The sequence below is a fragment of the Danio rerio genome, chromosome 4 (assembly GCF_052040795.2).
Source record: "Danio rerio strain M-AB ecotype USA chromosome 4, GRCz13ab, whole genome shotgun sequence".
Lineage (NCBI taxonomy): Eukaryota > Metazoa > Chordata > Actinopteri > Cypriniformes > Danionidae > Danio > Danio rerio.
Window position 1 is genome coordinate 63,655,311 of NC_141024.2, and position 24,243 is coordinate 63,679,553.

The 24,243-nt window shown below is 42.0% G+C and overlaps 4 protein-coding genes and 2 non-coding genes across 6 annotated transcripts in view; 3 read left to right on the forward strand and 3 right to left on the reverse strand.

Annotated features, from left to right (window-relative positions):
* Positions 1-1,058, reverse strand: part of LOC103910668 (uncharacterized) — a 33,483-nt gene extending 32,425 nt beyond the window's left edge. The window contains exons 1-2 of the mRNA XM_087249715.2: positions 976-1,058; positions 317-367 (exon numbers count right to left, since the gene is read on the reverse strand). Of these exons, the coding sequence (XP_087105841.1) occupies positions 317-360 (44 nt within the window). The 5' untranslated portion in view covers positions 361-367; positions 976-1,058. The remainder of the gene's footprint in view (positions 1-316; positions 368-975) is intronic.
* Positions 1-24,243, forward strand: part of LOC137489757 (protein NLRC3-like) — a 407,221-nt gene that overhangs the window by 319,334 nt on the left and 63,644 nt on the right. The gene's annotated exons all lie outside the window — the stretch shown is intronic.
* LOC148682312 (uncharacterized) overlaps positions 1-24,243 on the reverse strand; it is a 342,019-nt gene that overhangs the window by 240,395 nt on the left and 77,381 nt on the right. The gene's annotated exons all lie outside the window — the stretch shown is intronic.
* The window catches only part of LOC137487276 (uncharacterized protein K02A2.6-like), a 252,759-nt gene that overhangs the window by 137,528 nt on the left and 90,988 nt on the right, over positions 1-24,243 (reverse strand). The window lies entirely within an intron of this gene.
* On the forward strand, positions 23,856-23,929 carry trnat-ugu (transfer RNA threonine (anticodon UGU)). Its single transcript has one exon. It is a non-coding gene; the product is annotated as a tRNA-Thr (tRNA).
* On the forward strand, positions 24,115-24,188 carry trnat-agu (transfer RNA threonine (anticodon AGU)). The gene has a single exon. It is a non-coding gene; the product is annotated as a tRNA-Thr (tRNA).

A 24,243-nucleotide genomic window follows, 5' to 3' on the forward strand; every position in this document is an offset into this window, starting at 1 on the left:
TATACACTGAGTTTAACATGCACATTTGTACTAAAGCACAAGCTGAAACTTGTTCTGCGCTCAGCTTTAACTCTGATGTTGTGCAAGACTTTAAACAGCACACATGATGACACATATTCAGCTCTGGTAAATATGTCACCAGATCAAGCAGTCTGTAATCTAGAATGATCTAAACACATTTGCTGAAGCTGTAAACTGAAGCTTTGTCCATCATTTGATCAAGCAATAGCAACATAAATAAGAGCATTGTTGATGGTCTTTGTTGTTCAGAGAAAGTGTTGAAATAATGGTGTAAAAACAATACCCGTGTCAATACCTGTGTTTCTCTGAGAGAGAGTCCTTTACTCGCTCCTCTGCCATACTGCAGCTAAAACACCAATGCAGACATTAGCAGAGCTTTCATACATGTATATATATATATAGTCCTTAACATGAATGCAGTTGGTTTAACCCTGATCTGACATCCCAGCTGTTTAACATTTGATTTAAGGTAAATGCATGTTATATAGAGTTTATCAAGAGAAGTTCAGGTTTAGCCAATTGTTGATGTAGTTAGTATTAAAATGTCTCTTTACTAAAGAGGCTATTTGGTTATTGAGTTACTCTGACAGTAAAGGGTTAAATGCAGTGTTGTTTAAGGATCGTCAGCTTGTTGTTTTTCAGCAGCTTTTCTTCCTGTTCAACTGGAAGGACTGCTTTAACTTTACTTTTGATTTTGTGACTCTGAATGTTTAGAATTATATTTAATGCTGAATTATTGGACACTATTGAGTCAGTCTGATATAGAAGAGCACAAACACTTTAAAGGGATTAAAAATAAAGCTTTTAGACACAGTTTAAATGAGCGTGTTTGACTCAGTGTTTAATCTGTTTGAGGATTTGATCTTCAGGATCAGACATTTAAATCACACTCACACATATAAAACCCCTTCATCATCTCCACAAATCAGCGTAATGTAGAAGTGTTAAACTCACATGCAGAAGTACAGACGCTCTTGTGCAGCAGGAACACAATCTGAGCTCTTTCACTCTTTCACTTTACTAAAACACACCTGTGTGATCTACAGGTATATCCTGAAATATTATTGGCTCCACAGAGTGACACTGACATGAATATTCATGAGATTCTCTTGGCTGTGGGCGTGTCCTGAAGACAACAAACCACTGGGGCTGAAGATATCTGTGCAGCTTCTCTGAGCACGAGTGTGTTGATGGAATATTTAGGGAAAATATTTAAGATGAAATCTGAGAGGTTTTTGAAGAATATTTAGAACAATGTTGACCTATAAAACAAGATTAGAGGTGTATATATATATATATATATATATATATATATATATATATATATATATATATATATATATATATATATATATATAATGAGTACACCTCATACAGATCTCACTGTTATATTATTATTTTCTATAGTTAAAAAGGTTTGAGGATTTAATAGTAGTTTAGGACTGATTGACAGCTATACCTTATAGTAGGATAAGCCCATTTTACAGTCAGCAGCCATTTTTCAGGGTGCAGAGCAGTCTTCAAACACTCCAGTGGTAAACCCCTCAGAAATTCAAACTCCAGGCAAGAATGCATTCTGTCATTACTGTAACACTAAACACCACCATCTTAATCAGTGCCCAAATTTTGCACAGCTAACCAGAGAAATCAAAACTAACTGGATTAAGATGAATAAGAGATGCTAGAGGTGCGGATGAAAAGATCAAGCTGCTCAATGCAGGTTAAAGGGCATCTGTAAAATTTGTAAAGGCAAACACCTAACTGTCCTACATGACCTCAACCCAAAATCAGCTGAGATGAAGCAAGTTGAAATGCCTCAAGAAAGTCAGATGCTGTACCTTGATCGGCCAGCAAATGGCAGCCAGGTCATGTTGAAAATCAGTAAAGTGTTGTTACACAATGTCAAGCATTCACTGATAGTTTATGCAATTCTGGACGATGGGTCTGAACGTACCATCTTGCTTCATGATGCAGCAGAACAACTTAAGCTTAATGGACATGAAGAGAAGCTTTCTTTAAGCACAGTTCGACACGACACCCAATTTATTTATGGCTTAAGAGTTTCTTTCACTCTTTCTTCAGCATATCAGCCAGACAAAAGATTCACAATAAAAGCACTGCAGCAAATTTGAGTCTGGCTAAACATTCACATCTAGTAGCCCTATTGCAAAAGAAATATAAACATCTATAAGGACTGCCTCTTTATGCGTTTTTCGCAGGCCCAGCCAGTGCTGCTAATAGGTTCTGACCATCACCACTTGATCACCCAGATGGAGCCAGTACAGCAAGAGCCCAGAACTGGCAAAGGTGTGCAACCAAGAAGTCGAAAGGCTGGAGCAATCTGGTTATGTGATCAAATTATCACCCAAAGCAATCGAGCAAACACACGAATCCTGGTACATACCACACCATATGGTGCACCATAATGGCAAACACAGGGTAGTGTACAATTGTTCCTTCCTGTATCAAAGCCATAACCTTTAGGAGTATCTGCTGCCTGGGCCCACTCTTCCTACCACCTTGTTAGGAGTGTTGCTTCGCTGTAGAGAGCATTTTGTTGCCATCATGAGTGAGAGGCATGTTCCATCAGATTCGGCTGCTCGAAGAAGATAGACAGCTTCTTAGATTTCTGTGGAGAGATATGCAACGCGATAATCCAGTCAGCATCTATGAGTGGCAAGTTCTGCCATTCCATGCTGCGCAACATTTGCTGTTCTCAAACATGTCCAGGAGAATACTGTCCCAGGTGAAGACACACGTGCAGCTGTGGAGAAACATTTCTATGTGGACAATTACCTGCAGAGTGTAACATCAAGTGACAAAGCATCCAAACTGGCGAACAAGCTGCAGACTCTGTTTATGTCTGGGGGGTTCGAATTAAGGCGGTGGGCTTCTAACATCCCTTCTGTTGTTGCTCACCTTCCTACAAAAGCTAGATCTGAGAAAAATGAGGTTTGGCTTTCTGAAAAGCAGTGGGATGTTTCTGAGTCCACCATGGGTCTACGTTGGCTCTGCCAAGCAGACACACTTGGTTACAAAACTCATCTGAGGGAGCCACAAAAACCCACAATGAGGTACACCTACCATGTCTAGCCAGTCAGTATGACCCACCAGGGTACATAATCCCCTACACAACGCTAGCTAAAGCATTGGTTCAAAGGCTATGGGATTAAAAAAAAAAAACATGGGTGGGATGACCCATTGCTGCCAACAGAACTTGTGCAAGCCTGGCAAGAATGGGAGAAGGAACAGCAGCACCTGAACAACATTGCCAAACCACGGTGCTACACCAGCACACAGCTAGATTCTGAGTCCTGCTTAGGAGACATCCACATATTCTGTGATGCATCAAATCATGCATATGGTTCAGTAGCATATTTGAGAACACAGAGTCTTCAAGGCCAAGCTGAGGTTGAATTTGTCACAGCCAGATCACGAGTGGCCCCAAAACAACAGCTATATGTACCCAGGCTGGATCTTTGTGCTGCACTCAACTACCAAAAGTTCTAAAAAGGGAACTGACACTGAACATTTAAAAGGTTAATTTATGGAGTGACTCAAAGACAGTCTTGTCCTGGATCCAGTCCAATTCATGCAGATATAAAGTGTTTGGGGGTACACGAATAGCAGAGATTCAGGAGCTGACTGAAAATAATCCAGCAGACGACACGCAAAACCCAGACCCACGGCAAAACCCTTCAGCAGCTCTCAGGCCCCGTTTACACTAGTACGTTTTAGTTTTAAAACGGCGTTTTAGAATGAAAACGATCCGCGTCCACACTCGCGTTTTACCCAGCGTTTCTGAACTGCTCTCCGTCCACACCAAAACGCTGAAAACGCACATCACGTGACCACACAGACGCTCTCAGGCAAGCGCTGCAGCCCATGTACCCAGATGAGAGCTCTGCTAGTCGGACTTCTCATCAAGCATCTCCCGCTGGATCTAATCTCACTATATTTATTAAACGGGATATTTCATTCATCTTGTTGTCTTTATCTAACGACATATTCCCTGACTTTGGGCATTGGAATCTATTACTTGTTCTCAGGTAACGTGTTTTGGCTGAGCGCAAAGATAAGTTAATGATTAATGTAACCACGTACATTGTGTATATTGACTTATCGCTTGCCTTTATTTCCTATAATGTATAAACTTATTGTATGTTATACTTTTAAAATGGCCATTATCGATTCTTAAAACTGATACTCAGCAAAAGAGAGGCTGTGTTTCGTATTTTCACTGAAATTGAAAGGAGGCAGTTGTTATCGGCTCCGTTTTGTTATAAATATCCAGACAGTGAAGATGACGCTCATCTTATACAGCACGGCGCCTCAACATGTCTGCTGTCTAAGTTGCTAATATTAAAATGAAAATAGGCAGTTCCTTAAATCATGTTTACATTTTATTGTTGAGAAAGTGAAACAACGAAGCCAGGGTGATGTGAATGAAGTTATAAAGTACACTGTTCCCTTTGAAGATTTACCCGTGTCCTCGGTATAGTCTGCTTTTCCATATCAAACTGAGAAGAAGAGACTGCAGCCTTGATCAAACTTGCGAAGTCTGAACTTACACGGAGAAGATTCAGGACTGAACTGTGTGTTAGGCTACTTAATATTCAGGAAAAGCCCCAATCAGAGAGGCGAACGTCTGCAGCCCCGCCTCCGTTTTCAGATGTCTCCGTTTTCCATCATCCACACTGAGACGGAGCAGCAGCGTTTCAAAATGAAAACGGCCTCTCCAGCGTTTTCGAAACGCTCCGTTTTCGGCGCTCGAGAACTCCGGCGTAGTGTGGACGGTTGGCGTAACCGTAGCAAAACTTATGCGTTTTCAAACTAAAACGCACTAGTGTAAACGGGGCCTCAGTTCACAGTCAGTGGCAGCAGGGACCTCAATTTCTGTGGCAAGACTCAAGTACCTGGCCTTAAGATACAAATAAATCAGTCCTAGACATTACTGATGAGGAGAGTAGGGTAACCTTTTGTAGCCTGCCAACGATAGACTACTTTGATATAATGCAAGAATTCTCGCAGTACCACAGCTTTGATCAGGTGGTGGAACATGAAGCTCAAGAACAGTTATAGCAAACTAATCAAACACGAGAAAGTATGTGCCCAAGACTATGCAGCTGAGTCCTGATGCAGGCATAAGCCAGGTGCTTTCCAGCTGAACTTAAAGGGTAACAAACTCTTACATTCTAACAGTAGATTATTAGCCCTAGCTCCTGAGCTTGACCAGTTTACTGGACTTATAAGGTTGGTGGTCGTCTGAGACAAAGTGAACTGCTTAGGCCAGATACTGTCCACCAAATTAAACCTAAACCCAAACACCCACTCAGTCAACTCCTGATACAGCATTATGATGAAAAACTCCATCATCATGGCCCAAAAAGAGTGTTTGCGGAGTTAGGCAGAAAATACTGGATTGATCAGAAAGAAAACAACTGTTGAATCAACTGAAGAAAGATGGATTCTGTTAAACTGGAGAGTGAAGATTGAAGAAGTGGCGCTTACAGTGAGAAAAGAAGAGTCTGAGGCACAGACAGGTCGGTTTAATAAAGATCATTTCATCTGTGTGTTCACTAAACATCTTCAGCTAAAAGTAGCTAAAACTGGTTTTATATTCGCATGTTCAGACTGTCACAGTTGCGGGTTTGTGCGCTTCTCCGGAGTGTATGTTTGATCACATGGGTTTGTTTTGTTTTGGTTGTACATGTGGATTTGTTATGCTCACGTGTTATGACGACACTCAGTTGGTCTGATTAGTTCGCCAGCTGAGGCTCATCATGGTGCCTATATCTGAGCGACGCTTTTGTGTGTCTGTGTCAGTTCGTTACTATCGCTCATGTGTGTGTGCTGTCTGTGCTCAGGCCCTGAGGAGAATCTGGATCTGGTTTCCCTGTTCTGTTCCTCCCCTGTGTTCTGCGTCCCTCTAGCCTGGCACTTTCTGGTCTATTTGTCAGATATAAATAAACCATTTTTGTCACTTGCACTTGGATCCTCTCTGACCCTTATTTACACAAAACAGAACGAACTGACCTTTACATGGATCCAGCAAGTGTCTCTCAGAGCAACGCCCGGATTGATCGACAGGATGAGGCCCTGGCCACCACGGCTCAGGCGATCCAGGCCCTGGTTGGCCAAGTTTCGTTGCTCACTTCCCAGGCCCAACAACTGGTTACCTGAGCTGCACAGGCTGATACTGCACCAGCCCCCGAGACTGCACCAACCCCGGAAGTGTCACCAGCGCCTGCGGTTCTTTGTCGCTCTTTGAAGCCGCGCCTTCCACCTCCGACCAGCTACTCTGGAGAGCCTCTCTTGTGTCGATCCTTCTTGTCTAAGTGTTTCCTTTACATCTTTCTGCAGCCGTCATTATTTTGCCCCGAGCAATCTAAGGTGGTGTTTGTCATCACCCTCCTTTCGGGCAAGGCGGCCCAGTGGGGAACAACAGCATGGGAACAAAAGCTACCATGCTGCTCTACGTTTGACCTGTTCTCCAAAGAACTTAACAAGGTCTTTGATCGGGCCGCCCGAGTCCTCGCTGAACTCCGCCAGGGGAATTGGAGCGTGGCGGAGTACTCGATTGAGTTCTGAACACTAGCCGCTGAATGCGGCTAGAACACAGAGGCGCAATGGGACATGTTTCTGCATGGATTATCTGATCGTCTTCAAGATGCGATCTATTCCTTAGATCTTCCAAAGACTCTGGACGAATTGGTAGATTTGGCCATCCATGTGGACACCAAACTGCTTCAACGTGAGACTCGCCTGCAGCAGAGCAGGTTTTCGGATTCCATCCCTGACATTCCGGCATTGGCTGCGACACCGGAAGTGGTAAGCGCTGACTCGGAACCCATGCAGCTGGGGAGATCCCGTTTGTCCGTGCAAGAAAAGCGCCGGTGGAGAACGGAGGGACATTGCCTCTACTGCGGAGGGGCGGGTCATCAGGTGGCTTCCTGTCTCGTAAAAGACAACACCCATCAGTAGGTAAGAGGTTACTGATGGGTGAAATTAGTTTGGACAAATCCTCTACGGCTGCTACTTTATTGCCCGTCACTGTATCATGGGGTTCAGGAAGTCATGACACCCATGCCCTCGTCGATTCCGGGGCGGAGGGAAATTTCATTGACTCCAGTTTCGCTTTCAGTTCTAAACTTCCGGTTATAGCTCTGTCACAACCCATTGCAGTACGCGCCCTCAGTGGGCTTCCCCTTCCCACTATCACTCACTCCACCAAACCCATAAAACTTATCACGTCTGGAAATCATGTTGAACACATTTCATTTTTTTTAACAGACTGTTTCAACTCACCGGTGGTTATAGGACATCCCTGGTTAATTCTTCATAAACCTCACATTAACTGGGGTCTTAATTCCATATTTTCGTGGAGTGAGAAACGTGATGAATCTTGTCTTTCGTCTGCTCGTTCTGCTGTTTCTTGTTCTGTGTTTCAGGAGGAGCGCATGGACCTGTCAAACGTGCCCAGTGAGTACCTCGACCTGAAGAGAGTGTTCAGTAAGTCTCGAGCTGCTTCTCTGCCTCCTCATCGTCCCTATGACTGTGCAATAGATTTATTGCCAGGTACGTCTCCGCCTAAAGGCAAGTTATACTCTCTTCTATTCCTGAGAGGGAGGTCATGGAGAAATATATTTCTGATTCTCTAGCGGCCAAGATCATACGGCCCTCTTCTTCTCCGGCGGGGCGGGGTTCTTTTTCGTGAAAAAGAAGGATGGGTCTCTTATACCTTGCACTATCGAGAGCTGAACAGCATCACGGTGAAGAATACGTATCCTTTGCCGCTGATGTCTTCAGCGTTTGAGCGTCTGCAAGGGGCTTCGTTTTTCACGAAATTAGATCTCCGCAACGCATATCATTTGGTTTGCATGAAGCAGGGTCATGAGTGGAAAACCGCGTTCCTGACCCCCAGGGGGCATTTTGAATATTGTGTTCTTCTTTTTGGGCTTTCTAATGCTTCTGTGGTTTTCCAAGCACTTGTAAATGACGTGTTGCGAGACATGATAGATCAGTTTATTTATGTCTATCTGGATTACATTCTGATTTTTTCTCATTCTCTCCAGGTACATGTGCAGCACGTCAGGCGAGTGCTTCAGCGGCTGCTAGAGAATGGGCTTTTTGTCAAGGTGGAGAAATGCGTGTTCCATGCACAGTCTGTTCCCTTTCTAGGAAACATTGTGTCAGTCGAGGAGGTGCGCATGGATCCAGAGAAAGTTCAGGCTGTGGTAAATTGGCCAATGCCAGAGTCTCGTAAGGCCCTGCAGAGATTTCTGGGCTTCGCTAATTTTTACCGGCGTTTTATTCGCAATTTCAGCCAGCTCGCCGCCCCTCTGACATCCTTAACCTCCGCAAAGACTCCCTTCAGGTGGTCGAGTGCAACACAGGTTGCATTCTCTAAACTAAAGAAGCGCTTTGTTTCAGCTCCCTTTCTGGTGACACCTGATCCCTCCTGGCAGTTTTTGGTGGAGGTTGACACGTCACAGGTGGGGGTGGGCGCGATCCTGTCCCAGCGCGCAGCCTCGAATGACAGAATTCATTCGTGTGCGTTTTCCTCACACCGATTATCTCCCGCAGAACGAAATTACGACATTGGTAATAGGGAGTTGTTGGCTGTCAAACTCGCTTTGGAGAAGTGGCGTCAATGGTTGGAGGGTTCGGGGCTTCCCTTTATCGTTTGGACCGATCATAAGAACCTCGAATACATCAGATCCGCCAAACGACTTAACTCCATGCAGGCTCGGTAGGCATTATTTTTCGGATGTTTTGAATTTACTATCTCATATCGACCGGGTTCTAAAAACATCAAACCCGACACGTTATCCCGTCTTTTTGATTCTTCCGAGCGCAATACGCCTCTTGAGCCCATCGTTCCCCAGAGGATTTGTATTTCTGCAGTAACATGGGAGATCGAGAGCAGGGTCCGCACAGCCCTGGATGGGGTAACGCCCCCAGTCGGATGCCCATCCAGTCGTTTGTTTGTGCCGGAGGAGATTCGGTCTGACGTCATTCGGTGGGGACATTCCTCCAAAGTGGGTTGTCATCCTGGGGTGAGTCGTACCTTATTTTTGGTTAAACAGCGATTTTGGTGGCCAGCCATGGCACGGGACATACACGAGTTTGTTTTGGCCAGTTCTGTTTGTGCTGTTTCTAAGACTTCTAATCGCCCTCCTGCTGGACTCCTTCAGCCGCTGTCAGTGCCTTCGAGACCCTGGTCGCACATTTCGCTAGATTTTGTCACCGGTCTCCCGCCATCTGATGGCAATACGGCTGTTTTGACCATTGTGGATCGGTTCTCGAAGGCTACTCATTTCATTCCTCTGCCTAAATTACCCTCAGCCAGAGAGAGCAGATGCTGTCATTAATCACGTCTTTCACATTCATGGCCTCCCGACGGACGTGGTTTCTGACAGGGGGCCCAAGTTTGTGTCTAAATTTTGGAGAGAATTCTGTCATTTACTGGGGGCGACTGTGAGTCTTTCTTCTGGCTTCCATCCTCAGAGTAACGGACAAACAGAGAGGGCCAATCAAGATCTCGAGCGCATGTTACGTTTTTTGGTTTCCCAAAATCCCTCCTCTTGGAGTCAGCAGCTCCCATGGGTGGAGTACACACACAATTCATTACCAGTGTCGGCTACGGGCCTCTCTCCGTTTCAGTGTAGCTTAGGTTACCAGCCATTAGCTTTTCCCAGTCTAAACTCCGAAATAGCGGTCCCCTCTACCCACGTCTTTGTCCAGAGGTGTCAACGGACTTGGAGCACAGCCAGACAGACCCTCCTCCAAGTGGGTGCGTGCACCAAGGCTAAAGCCGATCGCCACCGGTCGAAGCCTCCCGTTTACGTTGTCGGTCAAAAAGTGTGGCTTTCAACTAAGAATATTCCTTTGCGTTCTGTATGTAATAAACTTGCACCTAAATTTATCGGCCCATTTACTGTCATCAAGATCATTAGTCCGGTGGCAGCCCGCCTCAAACTTCCTCCAGCGTACAGGAGAATACATCCCGTGTTTCATGTTTCCAAATTAAAGCCCGTTTTTCATACAGCCATTAACCCGCCCACACCGGTTCCCCCCCGCCGCGTCTCGTAGATGGGGAGACCGTTTATTCGGTTAAGCGCATTCTAGACTCGAGACGGAGGGGAGGAGGATTTCAGTACTTGGTGGACTGGGAAGGTTATGGTCCGGAGAAGAGGAGTGGGTCCCTGCAAAGGACATATTGGATCACTCTCTTATCGATGATTACAGTCGCCAGGTAAGCTCTTCTGGGAGCACCAGGAGGTGCTCGTAGGAGAGGAGGTAATGTCACGGTTGCAGGTTTGTGCGCTTCTCCGGAGTGTATGTTTGATCACGTGGGTTTGTTTTGTTTTGGTTGTACATGTGGATTTGTTATGCTCACGTGTTATGACGACACTCAGTTGGTCTGATTAGTTCGCCAGCTGAGGCTCATCATGGTGCCTATATCTGAGCGACGCTTTTGTGTGTCTGCGTCAGTTTGTTACTATCGCTCATGCAGGGGTGATAGCGTTCCGGCACCACGCCGGATTTCCGGCGTACTGTGACTGCGGGGGAAAAAAAATCAGGTTCACGGATATTGATCTGTCATTTCTCTAGATTCACAGAATTCACTCACTGCTGAAAGCGCCGGATTGGTTTTTATTAAGTGCCATTTTGTGTGCTTGTGAATCATCTTTTGAGTGTTGACGCCATGTAAATAAAAGATTAATTGTGTAATTTAGAGAGCTTTATAAATGATAACGGATCTTTGTGAGATCTCTATGAACTAAGATTAGTGACGCTTTTTAGTGATAATAAGAGGAGCGTGCTGTGCACTTTCCAGGCTATAATCCATTCAGAATTTGTATGAAACTTTCGTTTTCGGCACATATACGCTGATATGTTTTGGGAATGACATCTGCATATTTACGCTGGGTTTATTCTCGAAATAACGGTGAAGCAATAGACGGGACAAAAATATATTTCCCCCTTCTCCTTAAACAACTTAGTGTTTCAACTATAAAATAGTTCAGTTTTGTATGTAGCCTAATGGCAAAGTGTTTATATTTAGTTTCGTTTTTTATTCAGCTTATTTAGAAAAACGTTTGGAGCATTTTTTATTCGTTAAAAATAATTTTTTTTGTTTTTTTTTTAACGAACATCGCCCAGCGGAAGACCATCATTGTCTGTTTGATCAGTTTGCCTTCTCAGATCATCACGACTTGCCTAAAATAAAAGATATAAAACAGTTCAAGTATAAAACAATGGTAGCTTAAACGTTAAAGAATGTGTGCTATTAGGCGCATAGTTTGCTTATAAAAAGCTTGCAGGACATCGAGGCGCCAGAGCAATCACTTGCATTTTTTCAGTGGGAGCAATTTAAAGTTATCCGTCATTTTTGCTCACAAAGTACGAGTAATACATCAAAAAACGTTACAGCGTTTTTATAAAATAAAGAAAACCAAAATTATGCGCTTTCTGTCGTCTGGTTTTTGAACAGGAGCGCTTAACAAAATGAAGCAAAATGTATATGCCTCACAGACATAATAAATATATTTATAGAAAGCTTTAAATTATTACTTAACGAAATAAAACAAATCGAAAACAAAAAAAGTCCTTCATGTAATCCGTAAAGATGAATTTCTCTCTAAAGGCGAGTCCAAGAGGAGATTGCCAGTCAGGATCTTTGCGACACTGACTCAGAATACGTTTATTAATAAATAATTAAGATATGTCCTTACTCTTTCCTCGACACATTCATTGTTATTTGTTTTTGCCGGTGCTTGGAGCGAGTTTTAGCTTATTGTGTGCGCTTGAACGCGGATTCACAGTAGCAGTTTTAACATGGAGAGACACGACATCGTACGTACAGATAACACTATCGCGCCTAAAGCGAGCGAGCCAAGGCCAGTGGCGTTTCCACTGTCACTTCCGGGGCCTAATCGGGCCAAAGCGGGGCTTTCTTGGGGCCAGCGGCCGGCTTTTTTCGGCCCGCCGAATACCTTGGGCCAAAGAGAGCCAGCAGGGGCTTCGGGGCGGAGTGAAAGGAGAGGCGGGCACAGTTTTCCGATCGCACATGAGTACATGCGCCAAACACATAAACAAACAAATAAATAAGAGAAAGAAAACATCTGGAACAAATTATAGGCTGGGGTCTTTTTTGCATATGATCGCCCTTATGTTTCTCTTTTAAATGTAAGGCTGTTGCATAAAATGATAGTTTTAATAAGTCATTTTTCTTTGCTGCATCTCTTTGATGTTTCAATAACTAATCTTTACACCATATTAAAGACACAGCAGACAGTAAAGGATTTCAAGAGGTTTTGTCAAGTTTAATAAGTGTTTTTGCGCGTTTAGATGCCTGTGCGTGTGTGAGACCGAGGAAAAGCGCGCTCCATTCATAGCTCTGTTGATGCCGCGAGCGGCTTTTTTCTTTTCTTTTTATTGTTTTAATTTATTTTGGAGATAATACACTATATGAATACAACAGAAAGACATTAAACTTTACAATTTTCATGTCCGCTTTTGTAGGCTCAAAACAATAGTGTCATATCTAGATAAAATAGCCCTATATTTAAATAATTTAAAGAATTACAAATATCAGATAGGCTTATAATAAAATCACATTAAATAAATAAACCAATATAAAACTAACAAAAGCTATAGCTATAACAATTAGGTACTATATCAAACTGTTCAAATTTATATTAAACTTTCATTTTTCAAAAGCCTCTTTGAAAAAAGTATTTTCTAAAATAAATAAATAAATAAATAAACACCGGAAAATGTTTTAAATATTATTTATAAAGTATTTGGATACGATGATATTAATCAAATCATGCAAACAGAGCATTTTCAGGGTGAGGGAACGCAGAAACCAAGCGACCTTTTTTTTCTGTCTGCAGCTGCGCAGCACTTTTTTGACGGGGAAAACTGCAAGTTCAAACTGTGTTCTGTGTCCTCAAACAAGTGTGTATGTTTTTATATAACGTGGTAAAATTAAAAAAGGAAATTTAAAATACATAAAGAGCTTTATTAGTGCATTGCTGCTGAGCGCAACGAAATATAGGCTATATTTTATTACGTGCTGCTCTTATGTGCTGAAACACTGAACACTTTCCTTTACTTAAGATATAATAAGCAACATCTTTAAATAAAGGGAATCACCTATTAAGTGTCATAAAGCCTATAGGGAAAAATAATCATGTTTCAGTTCTCTCCGGAGCATTTGGGATGAATGTTGGACAGCATCTGTCTAGAGGATGTTATAAAATACATTTTATATCGAGTTATTAACGGAGAATTTTATATAGCCTATATGGTGTTATATTATGAATGTGTGCGCTCCCTGCGCTGGGTCCCTCCGTTGGTGGCAAGACCACTGGATTTCGATGCCAGTGGGTCGGCGAGTATGAATAAATGAATAATATGAATATGATAAATGAAAACACACAGGCATGTGCGTATAGACATGCGTTGTACTGCTGTACAGTAACGTGTCATTTGTTTGTTTTGGTTGTCCTATTTTAATAGTTTCGTGATGATGTGATGGTGTGCTTTATCTGCATGATTCTCGCTGAAGTGGGCGGTTTGAGTGACGTTAGATTCGGGGGATGTTCTGGGGGCGGGGTTTGCTGACGCGCTGCTAGCTACTAGCCCCACAGTGGAAACGCGACATGATTTCGGCCTCACTGCTCAACCTCCCAGGCGATTGGCCCGGCCTGGCCCGATATAAGCCCTGGCTCGCACTGGCCTGATAGTGGAAATGCGGCTAGTAGTGACACTTCCGGTGGCACGTCCGGTTTTCCACTGTCATGTGTCACTCGCTAGTGGCATGTGTTGTGACCTGTGTCACTCAGAGTGTCGCGCTGCATGTCACTGCAGTGACATCGACACCCGGCGAAGCTTATGACATTAATTAACACGAGCAAAAACATATTTAATCATTACGCGACTTTTAACCTAATTTATCGCGTCGCAAGTTTATTTGCTGAGCTACTCCACGATGTTTTAATTTAAACGCATTTATTTTATGTATTCCTAGTCATACTTCCGTACGTAATATAGTCATTTGACAGTACATGTCAGTCAAATTTATTGTGGCATGCTTATGTATGGGAGGGGTTACACTTATCTGTTGTACTGTATATTATTGCATCCTGGCAGTTCCTTTGTTCCCTACAATATGGACTTTTCTATGTTTTTAATTCATTCATTTATTTTATTATTTAACTTATTTTCATTTTAAGGTATTTTCAAATAATATCCTTTAAAAAGTTATAATAAGATCCATGTTGAAAACTCATAACATATATGCATGTAAGATAACAGGTGTCATTTGCCTAATGATTTTTAAATATTAAAGCAAAGAGACTTATAAGATTAATGTGCTTATAACGTGCTTATACTGACACCTACTGGCACATGTCACAAGATCACTGACACTGGCATATGTCACTGACATTACTGGCATGTGTCACTGACATTACTGGCATGTAGCTGCAGTGACAGCAACACAGCGTAATGATACTTATAAACAAATCATTAGTTTATCATTAATTTATCACCACAATAAATTTGACTGACATGTACTGTCAAATGACTATATTAAGTACGGAAGTATGACTACGAATACATAAAATAAATGCGTTTAAATTAAAACATCAGCAAGGAAAAAAAGTTCAGGCTCAGGAATTTTTTCCACTATCAGCCCTGCTCATGTGTGTGTGCTGTCTGTGCTCAGGCCCTGAGGAGAATCTGCATCTGGTTTCCCTGTTCTGTTCCTGCCCTGTGTTCTGCGTCCCTCTAGCCTGGCACTTTCTGGTCTATTTGTCAGATATAAATAAACATTTTTTGTCACTTGCACTTGGATCCTCTCTGACCCTTATTTACACATAACACAGACTTTCTCCTTAATAATATCACTTTAAAAAATTATTCGGTGCCAATTCAAAATAGTGAAATATTGAGTTAAAGTTGTTTTTATATTTGTTCGCTTTGGTACTGTAACATCTTATAACAGGCTACTTTAAATACTGGCTCTGAAATGACACATAAGATTGACTTCAACATAACATTAGCACTGTTTAATTGACTCTGAATATTGTACTTTGATAGTCATTATATAATAATATAATATGATTTTACTATTTCCAATTAGCACAGAATCATTTTCTGAAGTGATATTATTAAGGAGAAAGTATGAATGTGCGAAAACCAACTTTACCTCAATAAATCACATAATCAGCCAACAACTATCAAAGTACAACAGTCACAGTCAAATAAACCAAACTAATGTTGTGTTTTAGTCATTCTTACGCACCATTTCAGAGCCAGTATTTAAAATAGCCAAAATGAACAAATGTACGAATATGAAGCAACTTTACCTCCATTTCAACTCAATTTATAACTATTGTGCAGTTGTTGTTGTTTTAATATACAAGTTGTAATGAATTACTCTGACAGTAAAGGGTTAAATACAGTTTTGTTTAAGGATTGTCAGCTTGTTTTTCAGCATTTTTTCTTCCTGTTCAACTGGACTGCTTCTGACACCTCATACTTTTCATATATATGATATATACTTGGTCGTGTGACATTATATATATTAACTAAGATATTGAGTTAGTACTAAAACATCTGCTGACAGTTAAGGGTTAAATGTCATTTGTTTAGTGAACGTCAGCATTTTAATAATTAAAATAAGTGAACACAACAAAGCCTCAAAACACACTGAACCACCTCTTGAAAAAACCTGTTTTTCGGCAGCTTTTTCTTCCTGTTCAACTGGAAGGACTGCTTTAACTTTACTTTTGATTTTGTGGCTCTAAATGTTTAGAGTTATATGTAATGCTGAATTATTGAAACTATTGAGTCAGTCTGAAATAGAAGAGAACAAACACTTTAAAGGGATTAAAAATAAAGCTTTTAGACAGCTTTAAATGAGCGTGTTTGACTCAGTGTTTAATCTGTGTTTGAGGATTTGATCTTTAGGATCAGACATTTAAATCACACTCACACATATAAAACCCCTTCATCATCTCCACAAATCAGCATAATGTAGAAGTGTTAAACTCACATGCAGAAGTACAGACGCTCTTGTGCAGCAGGAACACAATCTGAGCTCTTTCACTTTACTAAAACACACCTGCGTGATCTACAGGTGGTATGTATGTGTGTCTTATCATCAAGTATTTATAGATTGCACATACTACTGAATTAAATCAACCACATGCAGGTTAACATTTTACCACCACTCTTTACTTCTCTTGTGTGTATGAACTCCGTAACATTACAAAACTTCCCATCATGCCACCTGTTTCCAGTCTTAAAGACACAGATGCAATTATAGTACATGACATCCCCCCCAAAGTTGGATAAAGACTATCAATCTAAGTTGTCTTAAACTTACCTAAACACAACATATTTAAACATTTGACTAGCAAACACCACATTCTCTAACTTGCTTTAAAGTTACTGCATTTTGAACATCAAAACAGCACATTGTTTTTATCAGTTCAAGAATTCAACTAATGACAAAGTCTGTAAATTTTTTTGGTAATCTTCGTTCCCTTTTGGGCTTCTCATATGAGGCATTTTGTTCACACTCTGTTGTGGATACAGGTCTAACTGATCCCTCTAGCAGTTTCTTTTGATTTGTGTCCCCAGAACAGCTGGCATCTTCTGCTTTTTTGTTACCCTGGCTGTCTTCTGTTTCTTTCTCCACATATCTCTTCACAAATGTTGTATTGCGGCTATATTGAGCTCCAGTTGGTGATTCGACAGTTATTTGGTTTTCAGCTCTTCTGATTACTGTGTGAGGTGTTGCACTGAATGGTGTGGTGAATTTATCAGTCTTGTCCTGTCTGATCAAAACTTGATCTCCAACCTCTACACTTGATTGTTGTGCTTTGCGGTGTTCATCAGCGTACAGTTTGTATTTTCCTTTTTTCTCAGCATCATAATCATGAACTTCGAGATCTGTATCCACAGATGTGAGTTCAGGTAGCTTGCCTCTCATTTTCCTTTTAAACAAGAGTTCAGCTGGACTTTTTCCTGTTGTGTTGTGTACAATTCCTCTGTATACTGTAACATACCTCCTGAGTTCCTTTTGCCAGTCCAGTCCCTCAGACTGCGCAATTCGAATACGTTTCATGATAGAGGCATTCTGACGCTCAACTTCACCGTTAGCCTGGGCCCATTTAGGTGTTGTTTTCAGATGTTTAATTCCATTCCCTTCACAGAAAGCTTTGAATTCGTCTGACCTGAACTGAGGACCATTGTCTGATTTGAGTGTTAAGGGAAGTCCATGTCGGCTAAATATGCCCTCTAGGCTGTCAATCACATTTGAAGTTGTGGTGGAGGTCATTATATCATACTCATAATACCTGCTATAATAATCCACAACAACCAGAATTGAATGTTTCGAAGGCAAGGGCCCCAGCAGATCCACTGCTAAATCTTGCCACGGTCCATCAGGTAATGGTAAAGGTCGTAGTGGCTCAGGAGCATCAGGACGAGAGACAATTTGACAGCCATGACACGATTTACAATGTTTCTCAGCAGCTCTGTCCATGCCAGGCCACCATACTTTGGTTCTGAGATGCTGCTTAGTTCCAACTATACCTAGATGTCCCTCATGGGCAAGGGCTAGTGCTCTTGTTTGTAATGTTTTTGGAAGTACAATACGTGTTCCACGTAAAACCAGATAGCCTATTGTGCACAGCTCATTAGCTATGGCTGCATAAGACATACACTTTTCAAAGTGTCCACTTTCAATAGCTCTTCGCACTTCTGTCAGTTCTGCATCTTTTTCTGAAGCTTCTTCCACCTCCCTTGTGGTTAGGGCTCTTGGAGTGGCACTAATGGCTACAAATCTCACATACTCATCCGAGTCATGTGAGTGTTTCTCTCTCATTGCTGTGCTCCCTAAAAGTCGTGACAAAGGGTCAGCAATATTCTCTTTTCCTGAAACATAGACAATCTTAAAGTCATATGGTTGGAGACGTAAAACCCACCGCTCTATGCGGGCACATGGCTTAGAACGTGGACCATATATTGACTCTAACGGTTTATGGTCTGTGAGCAAGTCAAACTGTCTCCCATAGATATACGGGTGAAGCCTTTCACAAGCCCATACAAGAGCAAGGGCCTCTCTCTCTGTCTGGGAGTACCGTCTCTCACAATCTGATAAACTTCTGCTGATGTAGCACACTGGCACCATTTGACCCTTTTGGCACTGCGTCAATACTGCCCCCACCCCTACAGGGCTCGCATCAGCTATAACCTGTGTTGGTGCGTCTTTGTCAAAGTATGCCAAAGTCCCTGCTTTTGCAAGTTCCTCCTTTAGAGCATTAAATGCCCTTTTCTGTTCATGTCCGAAGACAAATTCTGTTTCCTTTCTGGTAAGACGTCTTAATGGCTCCGCCAGTGTTGCAAATTGTGGAATAAATCTGCTACTGTAACTGACAAGTCCGAGAAAACTTCTAATTTCAGAGACGTTTTGTGGTTCTCGGGCTTCCACTACAGCCCTGACTCTTTCTTCAGTGGGCCCAATCCCTATCTGTGTCAGCAGGATTCCCATGAAGTTTAAGCGATGTATGGAAAACTGACATTTTTCCGGATTTAAAGTCAGTCCGCATTCTCTTATGTGCTTCAAGACGGCATGTAGGCGTTGGCTGTGTGTTTTTTGGTCCGGAGCATGCACAATTATATCATCAGAGATGTTTTCAACTCCCTCTATTCCAGTAAGTGCAGCAGCTATCTCATGTTGATATTGCTCACTTGCAGATGATACTCCAAAAATGAGACGCTTATATCTGTACACTCCATTATGAACTGCAAAAGTTGTGATTTGGCGAGATTCTGGTGTCAGCTCTAACTGATGGTAACCCCATTTCAGATCCAATTTGCTGAAAATCATTGATCCATTCATACTTTGTAGAAGTTCATCTACTGTAGGAATAGGGTATCGTTCTCTGATGATTGCTCGATTGGCCTGCCGCATGTCAAGACAAAGTCTGATTTCAGAATTAGCTTTTGGCACAATTACAACAGGATTGACCCATGGAGTGGGTCCATTTACTTCTTCTATAATGTCCATCTCTAAGAGTTCTTTGATTTTATCATCCACAGGACCCCTCAGATTAAATGGTATTCTTCTTAAGGGCTGGGCTACTGGCTGGACTGTTTGATCTATGTACAGACAGATTTGCTTAGTTTTCAGCTTACCAACTCCCTGAAACACTTCTGGGTATTGTGATTGGAGTGATTGTTTAAGGTCTGTTACCGCTGCAATATCTGTCCCAATTTTGAGTACTCCAAGCTCCATGGCTGTATCTCTCCCTAGCAGAGGTTCACCAGTTCCTTCTATAACAATAAACTCAGCATGTACCATCCGACTGCCTATTGTTACATCACATTTAAATGCTCCCTTTACCGGCAAAGGCTGATCAGATGAGTAAGAGAACAAATTTTTCTTTGTATCTGGGATGTACGAATGACATTTAGATCTCTCAGATTTCAGTTTCTCCCATGTTTTCTCATCTATAATATTGCTGGAAGCACCTGAGTCCACCAGCTTCCTCAGATGAACATTTCCCAAGCAGACATTCAGTCTATCAGTATCCTTGCCATCATTTTGAATGACAAATGCATATTCAGTCTGTCCCTCCACTTGATTAACTCTCTGTTTTACCATTTTGGTTTTGCACATTTTTGAAAAATGATCTCGTCCTTTGCACTTATGGCATATTTGACCTCGAGCAGGACATTTTAAATCTTTTCCAAAATGATCTGTGTTTCCACATCTATAACACTGTTTATTCAACTTACTGCTTTCTGCTTGGTGTTTTGTATATTTTCCTCCTTTTTTCCAGACTCGATTCACAGTTTCTGTAGTGTTATCAGATTTTGATGCATCACTCACTGATGACGCAGACATCTGTTCCTCAATTCGTTCACAGAGATCGGCAACTTCCAACGCGCGATCAAGAGTGAGATTCGGTCCTTCCTCCAACAATTTACGCCGCACATATGTTGATGAGCCTCTGCCTACGACGGCATCTCGAAGCTGATTATTCAGGTCATCTGCAAATGCACAGTCTCTCGCCGATTGTCTAAGACGTGTTGTAAACTGCTGAACAGTCTCGCTAGAGTTTTGAGAAAGTTTATAAAAGGACTGCCTTGCGTATGCAGTATTTACTCGTGGCACAAAGTATGCATTAAAGGCTGCAACTGCCGCATTAAAGTCATCGGCATTTCCCGTATTTGGCAGTGTGGAGAATATATCTTGGACATCAGGTCCCGCATGATGCAAAAGAAGTGCTCTGCGTCGTTGACAAACTGATGCGGCGACGCCTTCTTCTAAAATAAGTCCTTTTCCATCTGCATAAAGTTCAAATGATGTTAGCCATCTTGTCCATCTTGGCCCAAGAGTCGCGGGATCTTTGTAGCACTCAAATGCAGAAATACCTGACTTTTCCATCGCATGTATTCAGTGCTCACAATATCCCGGCTGCATCCTCGTCGCCAATGTTATGTATGTGTGTCTTATCATCGAATGTTCATTCATAAATCGCACATACTTCTGAATTAAATCAGCCACATGCAGGTTAACATTTTAACACCACTCTTTACTTCTCTTGTGTCCATGAACTCCGTAACATTACAAAACTTCCCATCATGCCACCTGTTTCCCGTCTTAAAGACACAGATGCAATTATAGTACATGACACTATACAAGACATTTATTATATTAGCAAACTGATGCTACTAGCCGTCTTATCATATGTGTACATTTTTACACGCTTTAAAAAAGTATATTTAATATGCTTAACAATACAAGCTAGCAGCCGTGCTATCGGCTACTCCAAAGTAAACACATCACGTTGCTTCAAATTACTCAAAGAATAATGCTTACGGACTTGAAAGTTGACAAACATAAACGAAAAACGAGTTGTCTTACCGTGTACAGCTCATCGAGCTGAATCGCCGACTGATCCAGGAGTGTTTCTCTTCATTCGCGTCAGCTATCACTCTTATCGGATTCATCCCATTTCACGAACCAAAATAGCAAGAGGAAACTTGTGGACTTGATCTGTTGACAGGCTGGAGTTTGTGCAGTTTCCATAAACGCAATAATATACCACGATGATGATAAATTACGCCAAAACTAACAACCAGTTCTGCTATTAGCTCCTCTGCCCCACTGTAAACAGTGCACGTCTGTCAGATAAGTCCCTGCACTGACGTCACCAGGGTGGTTAGAAAAAAAAGCGGAAGTGGGAAAACAGACACATTTTCTTTCAAATTTGTGCCCTTGCACTTCGTAAAACATTTTAATATGGTATTTTATGGTATTATAGAGTATTGTCACAAACGATTCTACCTTTTTTTTAAACAGTTTTTTAACCTACAATATGCTCTTTAAGAACGCTGCATGTTCAAGAGGGCTTTGGACGATGGCTTTATATAGCATAGTGTGGTAATGCTTAACCAATAGACTGATTTCACGCGGCCGCCATTTTCAAAAGCGAAATCGAGGCTGCGGTGGGAAGAAACCCGGAAGTATTATAGGGAGTTACATAGGAGTGTTGTGTAACTGGCTATATATCTTATCAGCAAAGAGAAAGTGACACAAATTTATCATTTCTCCGCCTTCAGGGTGACCCGAAGGTCTGTTCTGAATGAATGGTGAATGTAAAAAGGGATATCAGAGCTCATTTTCAGCTAAGTTAAGGGAAATAGCACTAGTTAGCTAACGTTTTCTTTCCCAAACACACGTTTTAGATGCTATTCATCAAACTCGAGTTAATAAACTGATTCTTTCACTATATTAGACTTGTCACGATACTGAATTAAAAGAAAGACCGGCAATTTCGCGCTAACATTTAAGGCAATGTTGATGGCTTTCTTGAAACAGCGCTGATTTGCCATTGTGTTCACGTGTTCAACAGAAATGCTTGTGATTGGCCGAGAAGGTCATCAGTTCACCCACCGCTGTTTACTGAGCACAAACACAGACGAGCCGAGCCATCTGCTTGATGACTCGACTGATCTTGACGGCTGCTTCGCGCTCCAATCCGTGTATCTGTGCTTGCACTGGGTAAAGATCGGTAAACTGAGCGCAAACCAAACACAAATACATGGAGACTGAAGTGCAAAGCCGTGAAGATCAGTCGAGTCATCCGCGCTCAGCGGCGCTTCCATGTTAGTGGGAAATAGCTGGGTTTAAAACTTCAGTACCGGGACATCACTATTAAAGACAACATGAGGGTGTGTTGCAGAGGACTGCAGTGTTTTATCACTCACCGGGTTACACAGGCTGAAGCAGGAAAGCGTCCTCACAGTGTTTAACTAGTGCCATGAGCTGAAGCCTAGGAGGACACTTAAGCGTATCACTGAGATTGTGATCTTGTTTGATGCTAAATTGCTTTTAATTGTTTAAAATAAACTTACTGAATAATATTAAAGCGATGGTTACACCATTTCTGCATTTTGAAATCTCTGCAACAGCTGGAGGTTTATAGTACACAGCATGTTACTGCAATGTTTACAGTGCTGGAGCTATACTTCCGGGTTTCTTCCCACCCCAGCCTCACTTTGATTCTTTAAAATGGCTACCGCGTGAAATAAGCGTATTGGACTTTAATATTTCAAGTCCAGACATTCACACAAGCAGCGCTACCGTTATTAGTTTTTTTTTCGAATTAAACAATTAACCCCTGTCAAGGTCGCTTGGCGCTGTGGCTTAGTAGATCAAAGTGCCTGTCTAGTAAACAGGAGATCCTGGGTTCGAATCCCTGCAGTGCCTTGTCTGCAGTTGGCTGTTCTTTCATGGGTCAGAGAGTACTAAAAAGTGCTTTCTGTGCAACAGTGCTAGAGACAGCAGAGCACTCAGGCTCTGTGGCTCAATGGATAGCGCATTGGACTTCTAGGCTCTGAGCTAAGCCATTTAAAGGTTGTGGGTTCGAGTTCCACCAGAGTCACAAGCTTTGCTCTTTTTCTTCACTGACTTAAGGTGTGGTGCGTTTCTAACATTTTAGGCATCTGTCCATCCCTTTTGCTTTTTTCTTTCATTGCGCAGTGCAGGCTCAGATACTAGGGGTACTCTACAATAAAGCCGATGACTTAATTGAGCTGTTTTAAATAAGGGAGATTAGAAAACAGTGTAGGGCCTAGTGGGCTTGAGGAATGACTCGAAGGCAACCTGTGGTTTTGGGGAAAAGTGACTGCCACCTATTGTTGAGATCAAGCCTTTTGGATTTGTTGTACAAGAGCCTCTTTATGCATGTGCAAAGTAACTGAGTAGAAAGCACAGTAAATTTTGCTTCCCCCCACTGTCTTAGATGAAACTGCGTTTGGAAGTATCGTATCCAGAGGTTTTTTCTTTTAGTGTTAAGACTAAGTTGGCCAGAGCACCTGTCTTGGGAACAGCAGATGCTAGGTTCAAATCCAAACTGCACCTTTCCCTCAGATTATGGGAGAGTGGCTTTCTGATGTGAAACTCTTTCAATGGCCGATAGCATATGTTTGTCCTGATTTCCATTTTCCGAGCTGACTCTGGGTTTGGATGTAATGAAACTGGAGGTTCCAAAAAACACTTAACACATGATTAAGGATAGATTAAATAAAAATAAATTCACACATTTTTTGCTTTGATCTTGAACAGAGGCCAGGTTACCGGTCAGGTTTGAGACATGATCATCCAGACTCTAAAAGACCAAGTCCGTCTTGTCAGCATTTTCTGCATCCTGACATGCTGGTTTTTGTTGTGTATTGTTTTTTCTTCTTCGATTTTTGTTATCGGGCAAATGTCTCTTATTATATGTTTTTGTGGCGCTGTGGCTTAGCTGGTCAAAGCGCCTGTCTTGTAAACAGGAGATCCTGGGCTCAAATTCCAGCAGCGCCTTAGTCCAGGTGGTGCGTGTGCTTGTGTTTTAGAGCTTACCGGAATGAATTATAAAATTGTATAACTTTGAGGCGTAATGAATAGTGCGACAAATAGAGTTAAACAACCTCTTTGTTGCCATTATAAGACTTGCTGTCTTTTTTTAGTCTCTGTGTGCAAAAATGTCTTGCCTCCTATTCAGCGTTGGCGCTGTGGCTTAGTTGGTCAAAGCGCCTGTCTAGTAAACAGGAGATCCTGGGTTCAAATCCCAGCAGTGCCTAATGTACAGGTTTCATGTTTGCTTTTTGTTAAGAGTAACGAGTGTTTATGCACCG